Source organism: Eleutherodactylus coqui, chromosome 7 (assembly GCF_035609145.1).
Source record: "Eleutherodactylus coqui strain aEleCoq1 chromosome 7, aEleCoq1.hap1, whole genome shotgun sequence".
Lineage (NCBI taxonomy): Eukaryota > Metazoa > Chordata > Amphibia > Anura > Eleutherodactylidae > Eleutherodactylus > Eleutherodactylus coqui.
In genome coordinates, this window is record NC_089843.1 from 102,015,220 (window position 1) to 102,031,581 (window position 16,362).

Genomic DNA, 16,362 nt, shown 5'->3' on the forward strand with positions numbered 1-16,362 from the left:
CCACACAGTTAGGTAAAAGATGTTCTGTAGGCATCCTCCACCCTCAGGTATGTCCATCTGATGTGAAGATAGAGTAGCATGATTCTTCACTCCATAGAATGCTCTTCCATTGCTCAACTATCTAATGATGATGCACCTTGCACCACTGTAGATTGGCCCTTATGCAGTGTGTTTCATGATGGATGGCTTGTATGCAGCAGCATTACTCATGCATCCAATAATGTGAAATTCCCATCACAAACTATGACTGACACCTCCAAAGGTCTGCATTTTTATGTAGTCTGGTTTAGGACATATAACACATCAATAAGACATGATCCATTCTGCTGATAGGGGTGTCCAAATTCTTTTGGTAAGATAGTATATTCAGTGTGATTCAACAACACCTGTCATATTAGAAAGTGTCTAATGATCTGCAAAAAATTGTGGAACTCACACCTATAGCCTACATCAAAAACAGACGTATATTCCTGCAAATATTAATGCTCTTCTATGGTATACACAAACCAACTAAAACAATAGATCCAGTCCAACAGTCCAATAGGATTGATATGTGTCCCTTTCCTTTTTCACCCAAGATTTCCCTTTCCTCTTCCATACCTCATACTGACATGTTCATTGACATCCAGAGCTTCAATTAAGGAAGTACGGTAAAACCTCTTTGAGATGATCACCCAAAATTGCATTGAAAAGTGATTTCCTTTGGAGCTGTTATTCTCTAAGAAGATGGCAAGTATGCAGAATGGTCCAAAATACCTCATCGATTTTGCCCAAATCTTATCTGCCTCTACGGGAAACTTTTGGTGGAGGTGATTGCTGCTAGAGGGGGACCTAAAAGTTTACTTTATGAGACATTTACATGGGGCAATTATCGCTCCAAATGTGTTCAAATTAACTAATTTCAGCGATAACCGTGCAGTGTAAATGTAAAAAGATCACTCACTATTCGTTTACAAGTCTTTATTGCTGACTTTCAGTCAGCATACAAACTAATTACTGGATTGTTGGCTTCTCGCTCCGTTTAAACGCTCCACACTCAGCACTTCACATAGAAAATGAAGAGCTGAGCGAGAAGCCCGCGATCCAGCTGTGACGTCTGTCAGTGTAAATGCTCTGCACGAGTGTTAATGACCTTAGCTGTGACGTCAGTGCCCGTGCAGCTGTTTATCCGACTGCCATCCCTTGAAAAAGGGTAATTACTTCCTGCATTATGCATATCAACTCAATATACTCAATAAAAGACATAAACAGTACAAATGTTTGTGTTATTAGATTAGTTAGATTGTGTTTGTCTATCATTTTAGATCAGACCACATTTTACTAGTAATCAATTCAAACATTCTGGTAATTCCAAAGAGTTCACTTACTTGATCTTGCAACTGTACATACGACCCAACTAATTTGGCGCAGTAGTTAGCACTGTTGCCTTGCAGTGCAGGGGTCCTGGGTTCAAATTCCACCAAGGACAACATCTGCATAGAGTTTGTATGTTCTCCCTGTGCTTCCGCGGGTTTCCTCTGAGTACTCCGGTTTCCTCCCACACTCCAAAAACATACACATATGTAAATATACATTGTGAGCCCCAATGGGGACAGAACCCACTATTAAGTGATGTAAAGTGCTGCTTAATATGCATGTGCAATATAAAGATGATTATGATTAAATAAAAGGGATTAACTCCTATATGGGCAGACGAAAAAACACTCCTCTCTGAGAACATGGATGTAAATGTCCAGAATCTTAAAGGGGTTGTCCCGCGCCGAAACAGGTTTTTTTTTTTTCAATATCCCCCCCGTTCGGCGCGAGACAAACCCGATGCAGGGATTAAAAAAAAAAAACGGGTAGTACTTACCCGAATCCCTGCGCTCCGGTGACTTCTTACTTACCTGCTGAAGATGGCCGCCGGGATCTTCACCCTCGGTGGACCGCAGGTCTTCTGTGCGGTCCATTGCCGATTCCAGCCTCCTGATTGGCTGGAATCGGCACACGTGACGGGGCGGAGCTACGAGGAGCCGCTCTCTGGCATGAGCGGCCCCATTCAGAAGACAGAAGACAGGACTGCACAAGCGCGTCTAATCGGGCGATTAGACGCTGAAGATTAGACAGCACCATGGAGACGAGGACGCTAGCAACGGAACAGGTAAGTGAATAACTTCTGTATGGCTCATAATTAATGCACAATGTACATTACAAAGTGCATTAATATGGCCATACAGAAGTGTATACCCCAACTTGCTTTCGCGGGACAACCCCTTTAAGATTCCTATATAGATGTAAGCACATTAAACAAATTTAGTCATTACTGCATGAGTAGAGAGAAATTTTTCTATCTGTTTGTGAACCCCAATTCCCAGTAAACTCAGTTATTCGAGAAAACGCTTTTCCTGGATCATCAAATTTCTTCCAAATTTATGACTCTTGTTTGAAGACTCTAAAAATAAAGATCACCGTCCTTCCGCTCAGCCCAGAGCTTCAGTAAGACGTTGTGCCATTATGAATTGGTGACACAGATCACTACAAAATACAATCCGTTCTCAACCTTAACAATCCACCAGAGATCGGTGTAAGATGGTTTGAGTGGTGAAGCAAGACCTTCATTATGAAAGCAGAGCAATAACCAGTGGCATATTACCATGCTTCAATGCATCTGCACTTATTTATTTTTTAATGAGGACTTCTTCTCTGTGTTGTGTGCTGGGGAGATGTGCGCTGACAGCAAAGCTTGATGACAACAGATAAGAAAGAGTCTCGGTGGACTCGGAAAAGATTAACTTTAGAACTTAGGCCACATTAAATGAAACCTCTCCACCCCCAGATATCTTTCCCGGAGCCTGGGATTGCATCTCAACTGTAAAAACGCAGAACTGCACGAAGGACGGTTACATAAATAATTTGCTTTCCTGATTTCACAAGGGATCTTATTAACCCCTCTTAACCCTTAAAAAGTTCAGTAAAACGAAGAAGCATCAATGCTATACGGTACAATCAGTTCTATACAAGTAAATGTAGTACAAGGCGGTTAGAGAAATCCATCTCAATCTACTGCAGAGGTGAATTTATCATTGGTCGCAACTCATCCGTATATCATTATATCTACCTACAAGTGTAGTTTTTGTGTTTTCTGTATACGCACCCATTACATACATATAGACACATATATAATCGGTGTTCACTAGAATCATACGCACATCTTCTTGGCAGCACAATCATCTATTCAGCATTATTGTCAGTCTTTTAAGCTCGATCCATTCTGCTGCCTACATAGTTTACTACTACATTCCTTTAACTTATAGTTGGTCGTTAATCTCAAGGACTAAAATGAATGTTTTGGGTCAAATTAATGGCATTTTAATAAAAGAGCATTTTGACTTCCATTAGTGAGATCACAGGGAAGTCTATACAAGTATTGATGGGAAATTTAAGACTGGCAGTTTATAGTCCAAAGTATTTTCCAGTTCGCAAGCAATATGGATTAGTCTATAGTTTAAGGGAGCATACTAATGTTAAGAGACGCTTCATTTCTATCCATTTACATGCCAAAACATTGGGGCCAGCAGCACTGGCCCAATTGGAAGCATAGGAAGAACAAACAGCTGCAGCAGGGGATTCCTTCATCCCCACAGGAAATCCCCTCCTCACTGAACATCCCACAGAGGAGCACAATGCTATCCCATTGCTTCTAATGGGGCCAGCGCTGCTGCAGCCCCATTGAAAGCAACGGGATGAGGGCAACCCCTGCAGGGATTTTCGGGGGTGTGGGGGCTTAAAGGCAACAGTGCTAACAACTGTGCTACATTTGAAGAAGAAGGTGAGGGGTTTAAGAGTAGTGGTGAAGTTCTGTTTTGGTTTGAACTAATTCAGACAAATGTAACTTTTGAAAAGTTTGCTATACGGTCACCATATAATGAAATCCAAAACTAAATCAATCATTACAGATTATTGACACATACAGAAAAATTCAGATTAAAGAAAGGTGCAAAATGTGGCTGTAGCGCATTCCCCATGCAAATGTTCCTATACTATCCTAGTGCATAAGAAAAGTGATGGTGTCAGAACTCCTCATTAACAAAGACATTAATTTTATTCATTTAAACATATATTGGTCGCCCTTGTCCATGAATCATCTCTGGTGGCGAATCATCCCAACTAATTAATGCCAGTCAGTAATCTAGCGGATGGTTCTATGCATATTGAATCAATGCTGAAGAAATGTTGCTTTAACAGAAGGGATTGGAACCTGCAAATAACTTACTAATTAAAATCATTGAGCAGCTATCTGCATTTATTTAAACCAGCTAAGAACTTATTTATTTATTTTTTATTGTTCATTACTCCGCAGGGGATTAATTAATGAATGCTTAATGATATTAGTCCACAATTAGATCACTTATGTTTAACCACATGGTTTCTATGCATACACATATAAATAAAAATTTTGGGCAGATAGATAATTGTTCAACACTGTAGCAATTAAACAGCTGTAGCCTGTCTCATGTGTTAAGTGATGGAGCTGCGGGCAAGTGGCATAGCAGATGGCCACATATACCCATCCCAATGTTAAAAACTAGTTTTTATTCTCATTATTAAAAAAAGAGGTGTTGACAAATCAAAGCAAGGCAGCTTTAGCTTGATGCAAATTCATACATTTGCAATTTAGATGTATTTTCTTTTTAGTCTATTTCATGTATTAAGAGGCAGAGTTAAAATATGGTCCAGCAATGTGATTTTATACTTGTCGAATGCTGCAGACCTCCAGTATAATTATTTGCTAATGTCATACAATGAGGAACGCTGAAGAGCACAGCCGGTGGTCAATTCCTATGTATGGGGTTTCTGTGTCACACAAGAACCCCCCACCCCCCTAAAATATAGCTAAAATCAAATATGTTGCTGGGATTTACATATGTAGGAATTTGTCTAATCAAAGAGAAATGGCCATGGAAGCCAAGAACTGGGAGACCTGTGGGAAATTCTTCTTTAAAGGTAAATTCCCAAGGTTGACTTTCATCACCTATCCACAGGACAGGTCTTAAAAGTCTGATCAGTGGGGGTCTCACTCGCATTCATCTTCCATGGGATTGCTGGAGATAGCAGTGTGCTTGTACTCAGCTATTTCCGTCAGCTTCATTGAAATGAATGGATCAGCACCATGCCTATTCAGCCATTGCTCCATTCAATCTCTATGTCATTGTGGGGGGTGTAGTGAGCTTGCAGTGAGAAGCAGACTGGGAGATGGAACTCCTGTTCTTGGGATCAATGGCGGTTCCAGCTGTGCGGTCCCGACCAATTCGACGATTGTTACTAGCTATGGATAGGTAATAAAAGTCAATTTTAGGAATGTCCTGATTAATTAATAATATCGTCCAAAAAGATACAAGCAGGGGTGAAGAACTTGGACATTTAGGCAATGCCAGAGGGCTTGACAGCCCTATAACACCTACAGGGATGGAGGAACCCAGTTGTAGACTTTGCTCTCAGTCAGAAGGGTGGACTACTAAGTCTTCCAATAGCTTTTGAAAACTGTCATGGTACCTCTGCAGGGTGACAGCTGCGTATCTTGTAAGATGGCATAATCTATTTACATGCACATAGCTATCAGTATACAAACCTATAAGTGGATCAAGTGGAAGTATACCTTAGATTGCCATCAGATGAGCGCTCACCTGGCCTATACCTCTTATTTCCCCCATGTACTTGCACTTTCGGTTCAGTCAAGCATGTATGTGTTTTCAGTGGAGAGAAGGGAATAAGATGCTGCCAAATACCTCTGGTAGAGACTGAACTCCTGTGGTTAGCAACTGGGCATGTTAAAAATCCAATATGTTCAGTCCTTTTTCCCCCTGACAGAGCAAAGTCAGGACATGGCATACATATTAGATAGTGAGTGGTCTGGTCCAACCAAAATCAGTGGGTTTGGCCAAAAAACACCAAAGGGCACTCTAGAAACTAAGATTAACTCAATCTATGATTGATTACTGTTAGTCATTGGTTTGCTTTTGGTTATTTTTTTTAATTTCTAGACATGCTATAAGAGCGTGAGGGTCTGGAGAACGAAGTTGCTTAGTCGACATTCTCAGAGGAGGAGGGAACATATATTCTTGGTCACTCTCCAGTAAAGTGATTGTGAGTTATAGAAACAGTCAAGCATGCTATATTACAGTGACCCATATTGAGGTTTAATAATTGCAGAGTTAGTCACCCACAAGTCCATGACCTAGTGAACGAAGGGTGATTACCTACATGGGTTCCAGATCTTTTGACTTTTGGTTGTGACTCTTCTGTGGTTATGGGCGCCCACCCACTGGCGATTTTTTTCCCTGCGAAATTCGCAGCATTTGTTTCTCTGCAGGGGTCTACGGGACTTGTAATGTTAAAATCGCGATCGCGCAAAATCGCAATTTACCGCGAAATCGCGATTTTGCGCGATCGCGATTTTAACATTACAAGTCCCATAGACCCCTGCAGAGAAAAAAATGCTGCGAATTTCGCAGGGAAAAAAATCGCCAGTGGGTGGGCGCCCTATGGCTGTAATGGCTATGCTTATAGGGGTTGTGACTTCAAATGATAATAATAATGGTGCCACTACTTAAAGGGGTTGTCAGAGTTCTGTTTTTATGTTAAGATCCCGTTCCCCATGCATAACATAACTGGCATGTACTCACCTCTCTCCACTCCCTGCTGTGTCACACGCCAACGGCTCGGTCCTCTGCTCCCATTGTCGGCTTACAGGCTGCGGTCCCACCTGTTTACAAGACATCACAGGCTGCTGCAGCCAATGACAGAGCTTAGTAATTGCTCACTGAGCTCTGTCATTGGCTACAGCAGCCTGTGATGTCCCATATATATGCGGGACTGCAGCCTATAAACATGATGTCAGAGCGGAGACCTAGATTGGTGGAGTTGGAGACAATGGGGGGCAGGGAGAGGTGAGTACGCTGGTTAGTTAGTTGTGTTACTGCATAGAGAATGGGGTTTAAACATTAAAAAAGCAACTGAGACAACCCCTTTAATATTAATAATATTAGTATGTTTATATTTTCTGTACCTTAAAGGGGTCTGTCTGCTCTCTTTACATGACTATAATAGTAAATACTTGCATTGCCCATAAAATAACAATTCTGCAGGGACTTTTCCTAAAACCTTTGTTATTCCTCCTGTATGAATAAATTGACAACTAGACGTTACCATGTTAATGAGGCATGCTGCTACACTCTAACTTGTGCTGACAATGACAATCACACGGGCGATTTATGATTTCGGTAAATGAAAAACTGACAGATTTCATTGTGAGTGCATTTCTGGCTGCTTTCACACCTACTTTGGGGTTGTCAGTCATAATTCCATCTCTCTGTTCTGTTTCTGGAGCAGAAAAATGGAATTACACATTCCTATTTTTCTTCCCATTGACTCCAAGGGGTTTCCCAAAAATGGAGTGCTGTCAGTTTGTTTCCATTCTGTTAGGTTTGCTTTTTTTACTGGAACAAATAGCACAGCAAACTGCGCTATTTGTTCTGTTACATCGAAGAAAAAAAAAAAAGAAATATAATGGAACGGAAGCAAACTGACAACAATCTGAATTTTTACAAACCCATACAAATCTAAATGGGGATAAAAACGGAAATGTTTAATTCTGTTTTTCGGTTCCAAAAATGGAACGGAAACATGGAATTGTGACTGAAAGCCCTAAAGCATGTGTGAATGGTCATCAGTGTCATCGGTTTTTCACGAGTATCAAAAAAAAACAGGAGGTGGTCCAATTGACGCAATTTAAAACTTCCATTGAAGTCAATAGGAGTGTGAAAAAAAGGAGTGCACTCACATATGATGTGAGTGCATTCCTTTTTTTAATGCACCTCTTGAATTGAATGGGTAATTCTGGAACGAGTATTGCACCAGAATATGGCATGCTGTGGTCTTTTCTATATAGACCAATTGGTCCATGAAATAAACTGCACATGTGAATACACACATTGACTTTAATGGGTCCGAGTTCTGTCTAAATTCTGGCAGTTTCAAACTTGGACAGTACTTAAATTAAAATCACCCGTATCAGTAAGTCCTTAGACCGCACAGAGGCATACCCTGCCAACAAGAGGAATGGTAACACTCATTAGACAGATATTCATACATTTCTAGGAGGAATGACAGAGGAACAGCACAACCCAAAATTTTAAGAAAAAATGCCCCAGAATGGTTATTTAGTGGAAAAAAACAAGTATTTACAAAACCAGTCGAGAATTATGAGATGTGCTCTTTAAAGAACAGCAATATGAAAATAAGATCTTTGCAGTATTCCTGAACACACCCGGGAGATAATATTTCATTCCCAACCATGTACAAATCCAGTGCAATCTGTAAATGATTGTGAAGTTTCGCATTGTTTGTGCGGTAATTCCCTGGCCGGCTGCATCTCATTTACAGATTGCAAACCTCCAGAATTGTAGACACCGGGGAGATGTGGGGGTGACATCGGGGGTGTATGGACTATGTATATATGAACAAAGACGTTATATCTTAGCATTCACTAATGATCTCTTCTCCCCGAATACCAAGGAATCACAATATATAACAAATAGCTGCTCCTTTGTAGTGTAAAGGAATTACAATTTCCCCTAGGCCAAATTTCCATTTCAATTGACAAAATGTACATGGAAATCAATGTAGCTCAATAAACAACCCAAAAGCAATTCAAAACCAGTTTATATTACAAAATAGAGCACAAACTCCTGATGTTAGTGTGATGTACGGTGCGTGCTGCCAGACGCCGCCATAAAACCCCTTCTGTACCTAACTCAGAATACTCAACCTTGGGTGTAAGACCTTTGGGGACATTGTTAGCATCTAGGGACACGTGAGTTACTTCTTGCTCTGTACTATACAAATCCAGAGACTATACTATATAGATAGGAAAACATCATAATTCTACAAAATAAGAACCTTATTGATTACATTTATGACAAATTAAAGATGACGTCATTAAATGGACATGCAAAAATGGACTAACAGGTCCATGTAATAGGATGGTGAGATAGAAGGAACCTATAGAATTCTTTCGTATAACAATTCAAAGTGAAGGCAAAAATTAGGCCTCTGGCATGTTTGGAGAGAGAGGTTGTCTGTATTAATTCGCGGGCAGCACATGGCCCAATTACAGTCTATGGGGCTATGCAGACTGATGTTTTTCATGCGAACCGATGGTCCGTGTGAAATAACTCAGCACATGTCTTATTCCCCTCCTTGGAAGAAATAGGACATGATAATGCAGGTCTATGCACTGTGTCCTTGGGCATAGCTCGATGACTGAGATATAGGACCATTTAGGACATGACTGAGATATAGGACCATTTAGGACATGACTGAGATATAGGACCATTTAGGACATGACTGAGATATAGCACCATTTAGGACACTTATCCGCATATGTGGATCTAAAGTAAAAGTGAAAAGCAAACACTAACAGGAGTTAAATGACATATTCGGCATCACTTACCAATAATCCCATCATTATGTTTTCACTAGTGACTGCAGTTCCAATTAAATATCTTCCATTCATATTTCCTTTCACTGGATTCATAATGAAACTGCGTGAACATATCCCCCAACATATGGCAATAAGCACTACTCACTGCAAACACTATGTCAGAGGAAAATTAGGAAAATCCCTTATGTGTAGCAAAATCTGGAGAATGAAAAGAAGTGGCAACTCACCTGCCACATAATCCTGTCCCCCAAGGCTTGATTAATACATGACAAATAATACCTTACTGCTGCCTCATTAACCGTTATGTTTCCGGAGAGACACTAGGTCAAATTTAAGATCTACTTCTGGTCAATTTCTAATTTCTAATGCATAAAAGAAAAAAAATAACTGGCATTTTTCTTTTCCGCCAAAAGTTGGGTATCTTACCTAGAGGGACAGCATCTTTATTAATCGAGAGGACTGTATACACAGGAACAAAATGCCAGAACTACAGTTCCATCAACAATACAGAACCAGGTACCATTCACATCTGTGCCCACAGTTCTGGCCCATTTTCATTGTTCAGCTCCATTCTTGGATCCAGCTGCCTGGATCCAGCATATGCCAGACCAGAATAGCACCAAATAGGGACCATTAACGCTTCTGGTGTTCTATCTGCCATTTCCCCAGATTAAATACACCAGCATGTTATGCTATTTCATCCCTCATTTTGTACCGGATCTGTACTGGAGCCTCTGATGTTAAGATTTTCAACAATGTAAACAATGTCTGAAACTTGTCCATGACCAACAGAGAAAAAAAGTTCTCATATGCAAGAATAAAGGTCCCCATACACATTAAGGAAAAGTTGTCTGAACCTCCTAATTTTGGAGAACTATCATATGTACAGTATATGGGGGCTTCCAGACTTTCACTTAAGAGATGTATCAAGGAGAAGAAGGATCAAGCATGTCATTGCATATCAAAACCAAATCCTTTTGTTCTCTCTAAAGATAAGCCACCACCAGAGCAGTCTGGCAGTAGTTTAGTCCTCTCTGTCCATTCAAAACACACAAAAGCTCATACAAACTGAGTGTTCAGTGTGTATTGAGGAGTTAAATGGCTGGCTAAAGGTGGTCGCAAGATTGACGGCCGTGGTCAGAGCCGGATTCTGCTATAGTCTCTTGCATGTGGAATTCGACTTGTTCGTGTGAGACCGGCCTGAATGAAGCTCCGCACAGGCTGTGACATCTACCTGTTTCTATAATGAAGCAAACTCCTCTGTTTATTTACCTCAAATCAGGTAAAATCCATCCAATTTCTATTTCCTGTAACTTATTTATCATTCATAAATTCCACAGACTGTTGACATTAGCACCAGTCTAATCTAATATCCCAATCTCAGACACACTAACACATCAGTATATTTTTGGGGAATGTGAGAGGAAACCAAAGGAACCCACATAAACATGGGGAGAATATATAAACTCCATGCAGATATTGTTCTGGGTTGAAGTCCAAACTAGGACCCAGCGATACAAGTCAACTCTACCAGCCAATGAGCCACCGTGCGGGTACAGAAAATGTACAGAAAAGTCCAATCATACTTCAATGAATAGCAATATATTAGAAACTAAACACCTGACAACATCAGGTGAGGAACTACAAATCCCACCACAGCCTCCTATCTATAAAGTATGAGATTACTTGCAATTCAGCTTCTTTTTTATTCAGGTTCTTCTAGAAAAATATCACTTTGTAAATTGTTCTCAACCAGCAATCCTTTGACAAATGATCAGCTTCAACTAGTTCCTGCTAAAGCTCTTATTGCTGTTGTTTATTTCCATTTTTACAGGATGGTTATATTATTTTCCATCTACCAATGCTCAACACATATCAAATAAAATGCAGTGGGCGGAAAGTAGGAGCTAATAGTGCTGTAGGCAAGCCCCAGTTTAACCCAAGGCATCGGCAACAGAGATCTGTGACTGCAGTCATTCATGACAGCGGAACAAAGTGTGGGCAAAATACAATGTCACATCAACTGCGTTGTTCTACATTTAGGAAACTAAGTGACAAAAGACACAAACACCTGAGCCAACGTGGAGCATTACACCGAGAAAACTCAAGTGGCTCAGCTTGTCTTGGCAAATCCTCTGCACACACACATAGGAGCAACATCAATCGCATTCAAGATGTGAAAACACCGAGGTACCTACATAAGTGAATTCACAGTTATTAGAATTCAACAACATACGGAATAATATAGAACACTACTTAAGATCTCCCAGTCACGGCTCCTTTGCATTTTACCTTGCACAGCTGTGCTCTGCCCATCAGCTATGTTGGAGACTACAACACTGACGCATTCACTTGTGGGGATCAGTGGGGTCCCAGCACTCAGGCTCCCACTCATCAGAAAGAGATGGCATATCATTCCTGTTACGGGAAAATTCCCTTCAACTGCCATTATGGTGCCAGCTATGCGGTTACATGAAATTGGCTGAGCCATAACAAATTTCTCGTTGGTATCTGTTTTACCAACTGTAACTTGCTTTCAGGAAGGGTATCATCTCTCCTTAAGTAGTGCACCTAGAAGGTGGGTGAGGAGACACCTAGGAAGTGAGTGAGGGGACGTATAAGGCTACCCATGCTTCTCTGGGAAATATGCAAATAAGGAAGATGGAACAATACCTCTGGATAGCCTTATAAGTCTCCTCACTCACCTCCTAGGTGTCTTCTTACACAATATAGATGTTCTCCTTAAGGAGTAATGATATCCTTTCCAACCCACGTCATAGGCCTTTCACTAGCCAAGCCAGAAACCTATTGAACACTGATGAGGGAAAAACACCCCGAAACAGCTAACTGTATATGATTTTATGACTTTTTAGTTTTCAATTCCCAGTCACTATTAAAAAGACTTGTTTAAAGAGACTGATATTGACTTGCAGGAATGCTGCCATCCAATACGTGGCGCTGAAGAGATATTGTTCCATCTTCCTAATTAACTTGCTGCCAGAAATGGCCCCTCTCCTATGATAAATTCTACATGTGCAACTAAATCTGATATATTTTGAAGTGCTGTGGATTAGTCAGGTCTACATAATAGATTTATTTTGCAGAAGGCTGGATTATAGGGAAAGTAAATAATCCAAATTTCCATATAGCCTCCACACCTGAGATAGCTCAAAACTCCTCTGTACTCCATTTAGAAATTATTCAAATAGTTATTATTCAACCAGTTATTACAATACAAATAGCTGAAATCTGTTCTGTTTCCTTACTACTGCCTCGTGTGGTGCAGAGTGTTAAGGCAGCAAAAATGCAGTCCTAAACTCTTGCTCATGACCTAAAGGTTGCCGGTTCAATCCCTGCTTGGCAGCTGGCTTCAGGTTTCCATCCTTCCGAGGTTGGTAAAATGAGTACCCAAGCTTGCTGGGGGGTAAAAGATGACTGAGGAAGGCAATGGCAAACCATCCTGCAAAAACAGTCTGCCAAGAAAATGTCACAATGCAATGTCCCCCTATGATCAGTCATGACTCGTGTTTCCACCAGGGGACTTTACCGTACTACTAAAAAAGTAAAGGGTCCACCCATTGTTTTGCCTAAAGACCTGTTGGCACATTGGTCATTTGATTCTGCTTTTGCAGTTCATAGTGAGTAACCCATTAACTATTTGTGACATATATATTTGTCACAGGAAAGCGGATACTGCTACTGCACTGTAGAGCAACGGCAGGAGTATAGCTGTGCTTCCATCGCAACTCCCAGGATTGGAGCTAAAAACACAACAGACAATCCTGGAATTTAAAGTTTTTGAAAAATAAATAAAAGATATGACCCTTTTACATGGAACAAATATCATTCAAACGAGTGAAAGCGAACGATAATCGTTCAGTCTAAATGCAGCTAAACACCGAATGATGAATGATAAACTGCTCACTTATCGTTCATCGTTCATTTTATGCAAGACTAGAAATCATCGTCGGCTCATTCACTTATCTTTTAGGTTAAATACCGATCATTCAGTCCTCCTTAAACACTTGTACAGTGAATGCGAGTGACTAAACAATTTCTCGCTTGAATGAACCAACGATGTATCTGCCTGTATAAACAGGCTGCAAAAGTGAACAAGCGAACTCCGACACTGTTGGCTCGTTCAAACGATGTATTGCGTGGTGTAAATAGACCTTTATGCCAATAAAATCTACAATTCATTTCACAAAAAAAAAGCTCTGTCGGCGGACACATAAAAAAAAAAAAATTAACCACTGTCCTGTAGGCCCAATATAGCCTTAAAAGGTTTGTACCACAATAAACTGTTAATCACCTATCCATAGTTTAGGTGATGAAAGTTTGATCATTGGAGGTCTCAATGCTGAGACCGCTTTTTATCCTAAGAACAGGGGTCCAGTGTTACCCTCACTGCAGGCTTGCTGCTCCCCATATAGTGAGGAGGAGATTGAGTGGAGCAGTGGTCGCGCATGCACGGCACGGCTCCATTCATTTTCATTGGGACTGCCTGAGATAGCCGAGCACTTATACTATGTCAATTAGCTCCAGCGAAGTGAATGGAGCTGCACCATGAATGTGTGACTCCCGCTCTATTCAATCTGACATTACTGCAAGTGGGTGCAGCAAGCCTGCAGTGATGAGAATAGGGTGACATGGGACCCGTGTTCTCGGGATTGGTGGAGGTCTTAGTGGTGACATCCCCATCATCAGACTTTTGTCACCTATCCTTCGGATGGGTGACAAAAGTCTACTGCGCTACAACCTCTTTAAAGTATTAAGGAACTATAATTCACTGGGTAGCTTGAGCAGTTGGGCGAGATTAGAATGTAATGTACAATTTGATTGACAATGTGAACTCTTGTTGAGAGATAGTTTTACATCTATTGTGCATTCTGAACAGTACTACGTGTTATCATTTGCTGATTTTATTAGCATTTAATCCAAGGGCACCACTGAGCTACCCTAACTACCAAACCAACTTACTGAACACTAGAAGCCAAGTTTCCCATTGGGTAAAGGATTAGAGGAAAACCTATCTAACCGTTATAAAACCAGACTCTAAGATCTTACTCTTGGCAGCCATGGTCTGTACCATTTTGCCTCTACCTGATTTCTTTTTACTATTGGTCATTAAATGGACTTTTTTAACCCCATGAGTAGTGATAGAGGTTGTTAGTGGAGAGGTAAGGGAGATATTATTAGTTGTACATAAAATTATCAGGTGTTTTGACTATTAAATAGAGAGTAATATAATACCACATGATGAGCTCAACTACGTATGATAGACATAATAACTGAAATGGCCCCAAGCAATCCCATAACTCACCAATTGTGCAGTGTTCACCATTCCAGCCTTGGTTACATTCACACTTCCCATCTTTGCAGGTTCCATGTTCCAGGCAACGAGGGTGGCAAGCTCTTTGGTTGCAGGAGGGCCCAGTCCACCCGTCTTCACATCGACATGATCCACCCATGCAAACTCCATGAGAGCCACAGTCAACTGGACAGATTTCTATGTAATAAATAAAGGTGAGAAGGATGATAGAAATCAGACATAGTTTGATCTTTTTTCACTTTAAGCAACAAAAGCAGCGAAGATGTGAAAACCCTGAAAATATTATGCGGCAGGCGGGCGACTTTTAGAATGGTCTTTTAAGAAGCATGTTTGATTCCACTAGGTTAACAAAGCTTTGTACATGGGTTTATTGATGGGTAAAGAATTGCGATAAAAGGAATCAGTAGCTAATATAAAGCTGTGTTTTGCAGGTCGAAAAAGGCATACAGGAACTTTGAAATGGCCTATTATTCATACTACAGCTCTATGTTCATTTTGTTCAATTGGTTCCATGTGGAAGTGTACCTTTGAATTGATTTGTTTTCTAAGTAAGCCTTTGACCTACACTTTAATAAGGATTGTGACTTCCAAGTAATTTATCGCAATAACAGACTCACAAAGTTAAAGCTTACAACAACCATGCTTATATAATTATAGCTCAAGGGTAAATTCTGTCACCAACAGAGATGAATGGAGGAGACCTCCGCATCCTTACTGTGTAATAAACTGGTAAGTATAGATTAACCTTTTACTCACACGGAGCGCTCTTTATAGCCCCAGTCACACGCAAGTCAGTTTAAATAATATATACAGAAGAAACCTGTACAAATGCTCATTAAATATGACATATGATGAGCCATACTGTGAAACTATATCAGCTTTACAACTGTACTAGCTTCCATGATACCCAGGTTATGTCATCTCTAAAAATGGCATGCTTACCAGTCAGTAGTGTTGAGCGAACCGAAACATAAACCATGTTTCAGGTCAAACCCACTAACAGAAGAAGGTAAAGGAAAAAGAAAAAAAGGGGGGGGGGGAGAAGAAGAACAAAAAAGATCCAAAAAAAAAGACTAAACAGGAAAAGAAGAAGAAAAAAGGAGGAAAAGGAAGGAAAAAGAAGGGAGAACAAGGAAAAAAGGAGAAAAAAAGGAGGAGGGAACAAAGAAAAAGGAAAAGAAGGAATAAGAAAATAGAAGGATAAATATTTTGTTCCTTCTTTTTCTTCTTTTGCTTCATTAACTTTGCCTTTAAAACAGCTCAAAAGTCCTTAGATACACTCCTAGGTGATGCAAGAGTGTTATACAGGGCTGTTCTGGCTCTTAGCTAGTCTTAGGGGTATTGGCAAACTTCCGGTTTGAACGAATTCAAACCGAACCAAACGTTTGCCGAAACTCGGCGAAGCAGCTGAGCTGAACTTCGCAAAACAATCAAAGCAGTTACTGCATGCAAATAATGCAATGCCAGTGAAAGGAATTTCTAAGGCCTCATGTCCACGGGGAAATTCGGGCCCGCACAGATTCTCCATGCAGAATTCCGCAGCCGGTCC

The 16,362-nt window shown here is 40.6% G+C and overlaps 1 protein-coding gene across 5 annotated transcripts in view; it reads right to left on the reverse strand.

Annotated features, from left to right (window-relative positions):
- Positions 1-16,362, reverse strand: part of TENM3 (teneurin transmembrane protein 3) — a 550,183-nt gene that overhangs the window by 158,030 nt on the left and 375,791 nt on the right. For all 5 annotated transcript variants that reach the window (XM_066573504.1, XM_066573502.1, XM_066573501.1 and 2 more), the window contains one exon: positions 14,805-14,990. In XM_066573504.1, coding sequence (XP_066429601.1) covers positions 14,805-14,990 — 186 coding nt within the window. The remainder of the gene's footprint in view (positions 1-14,804; positions 14,991-16,362) is intronic.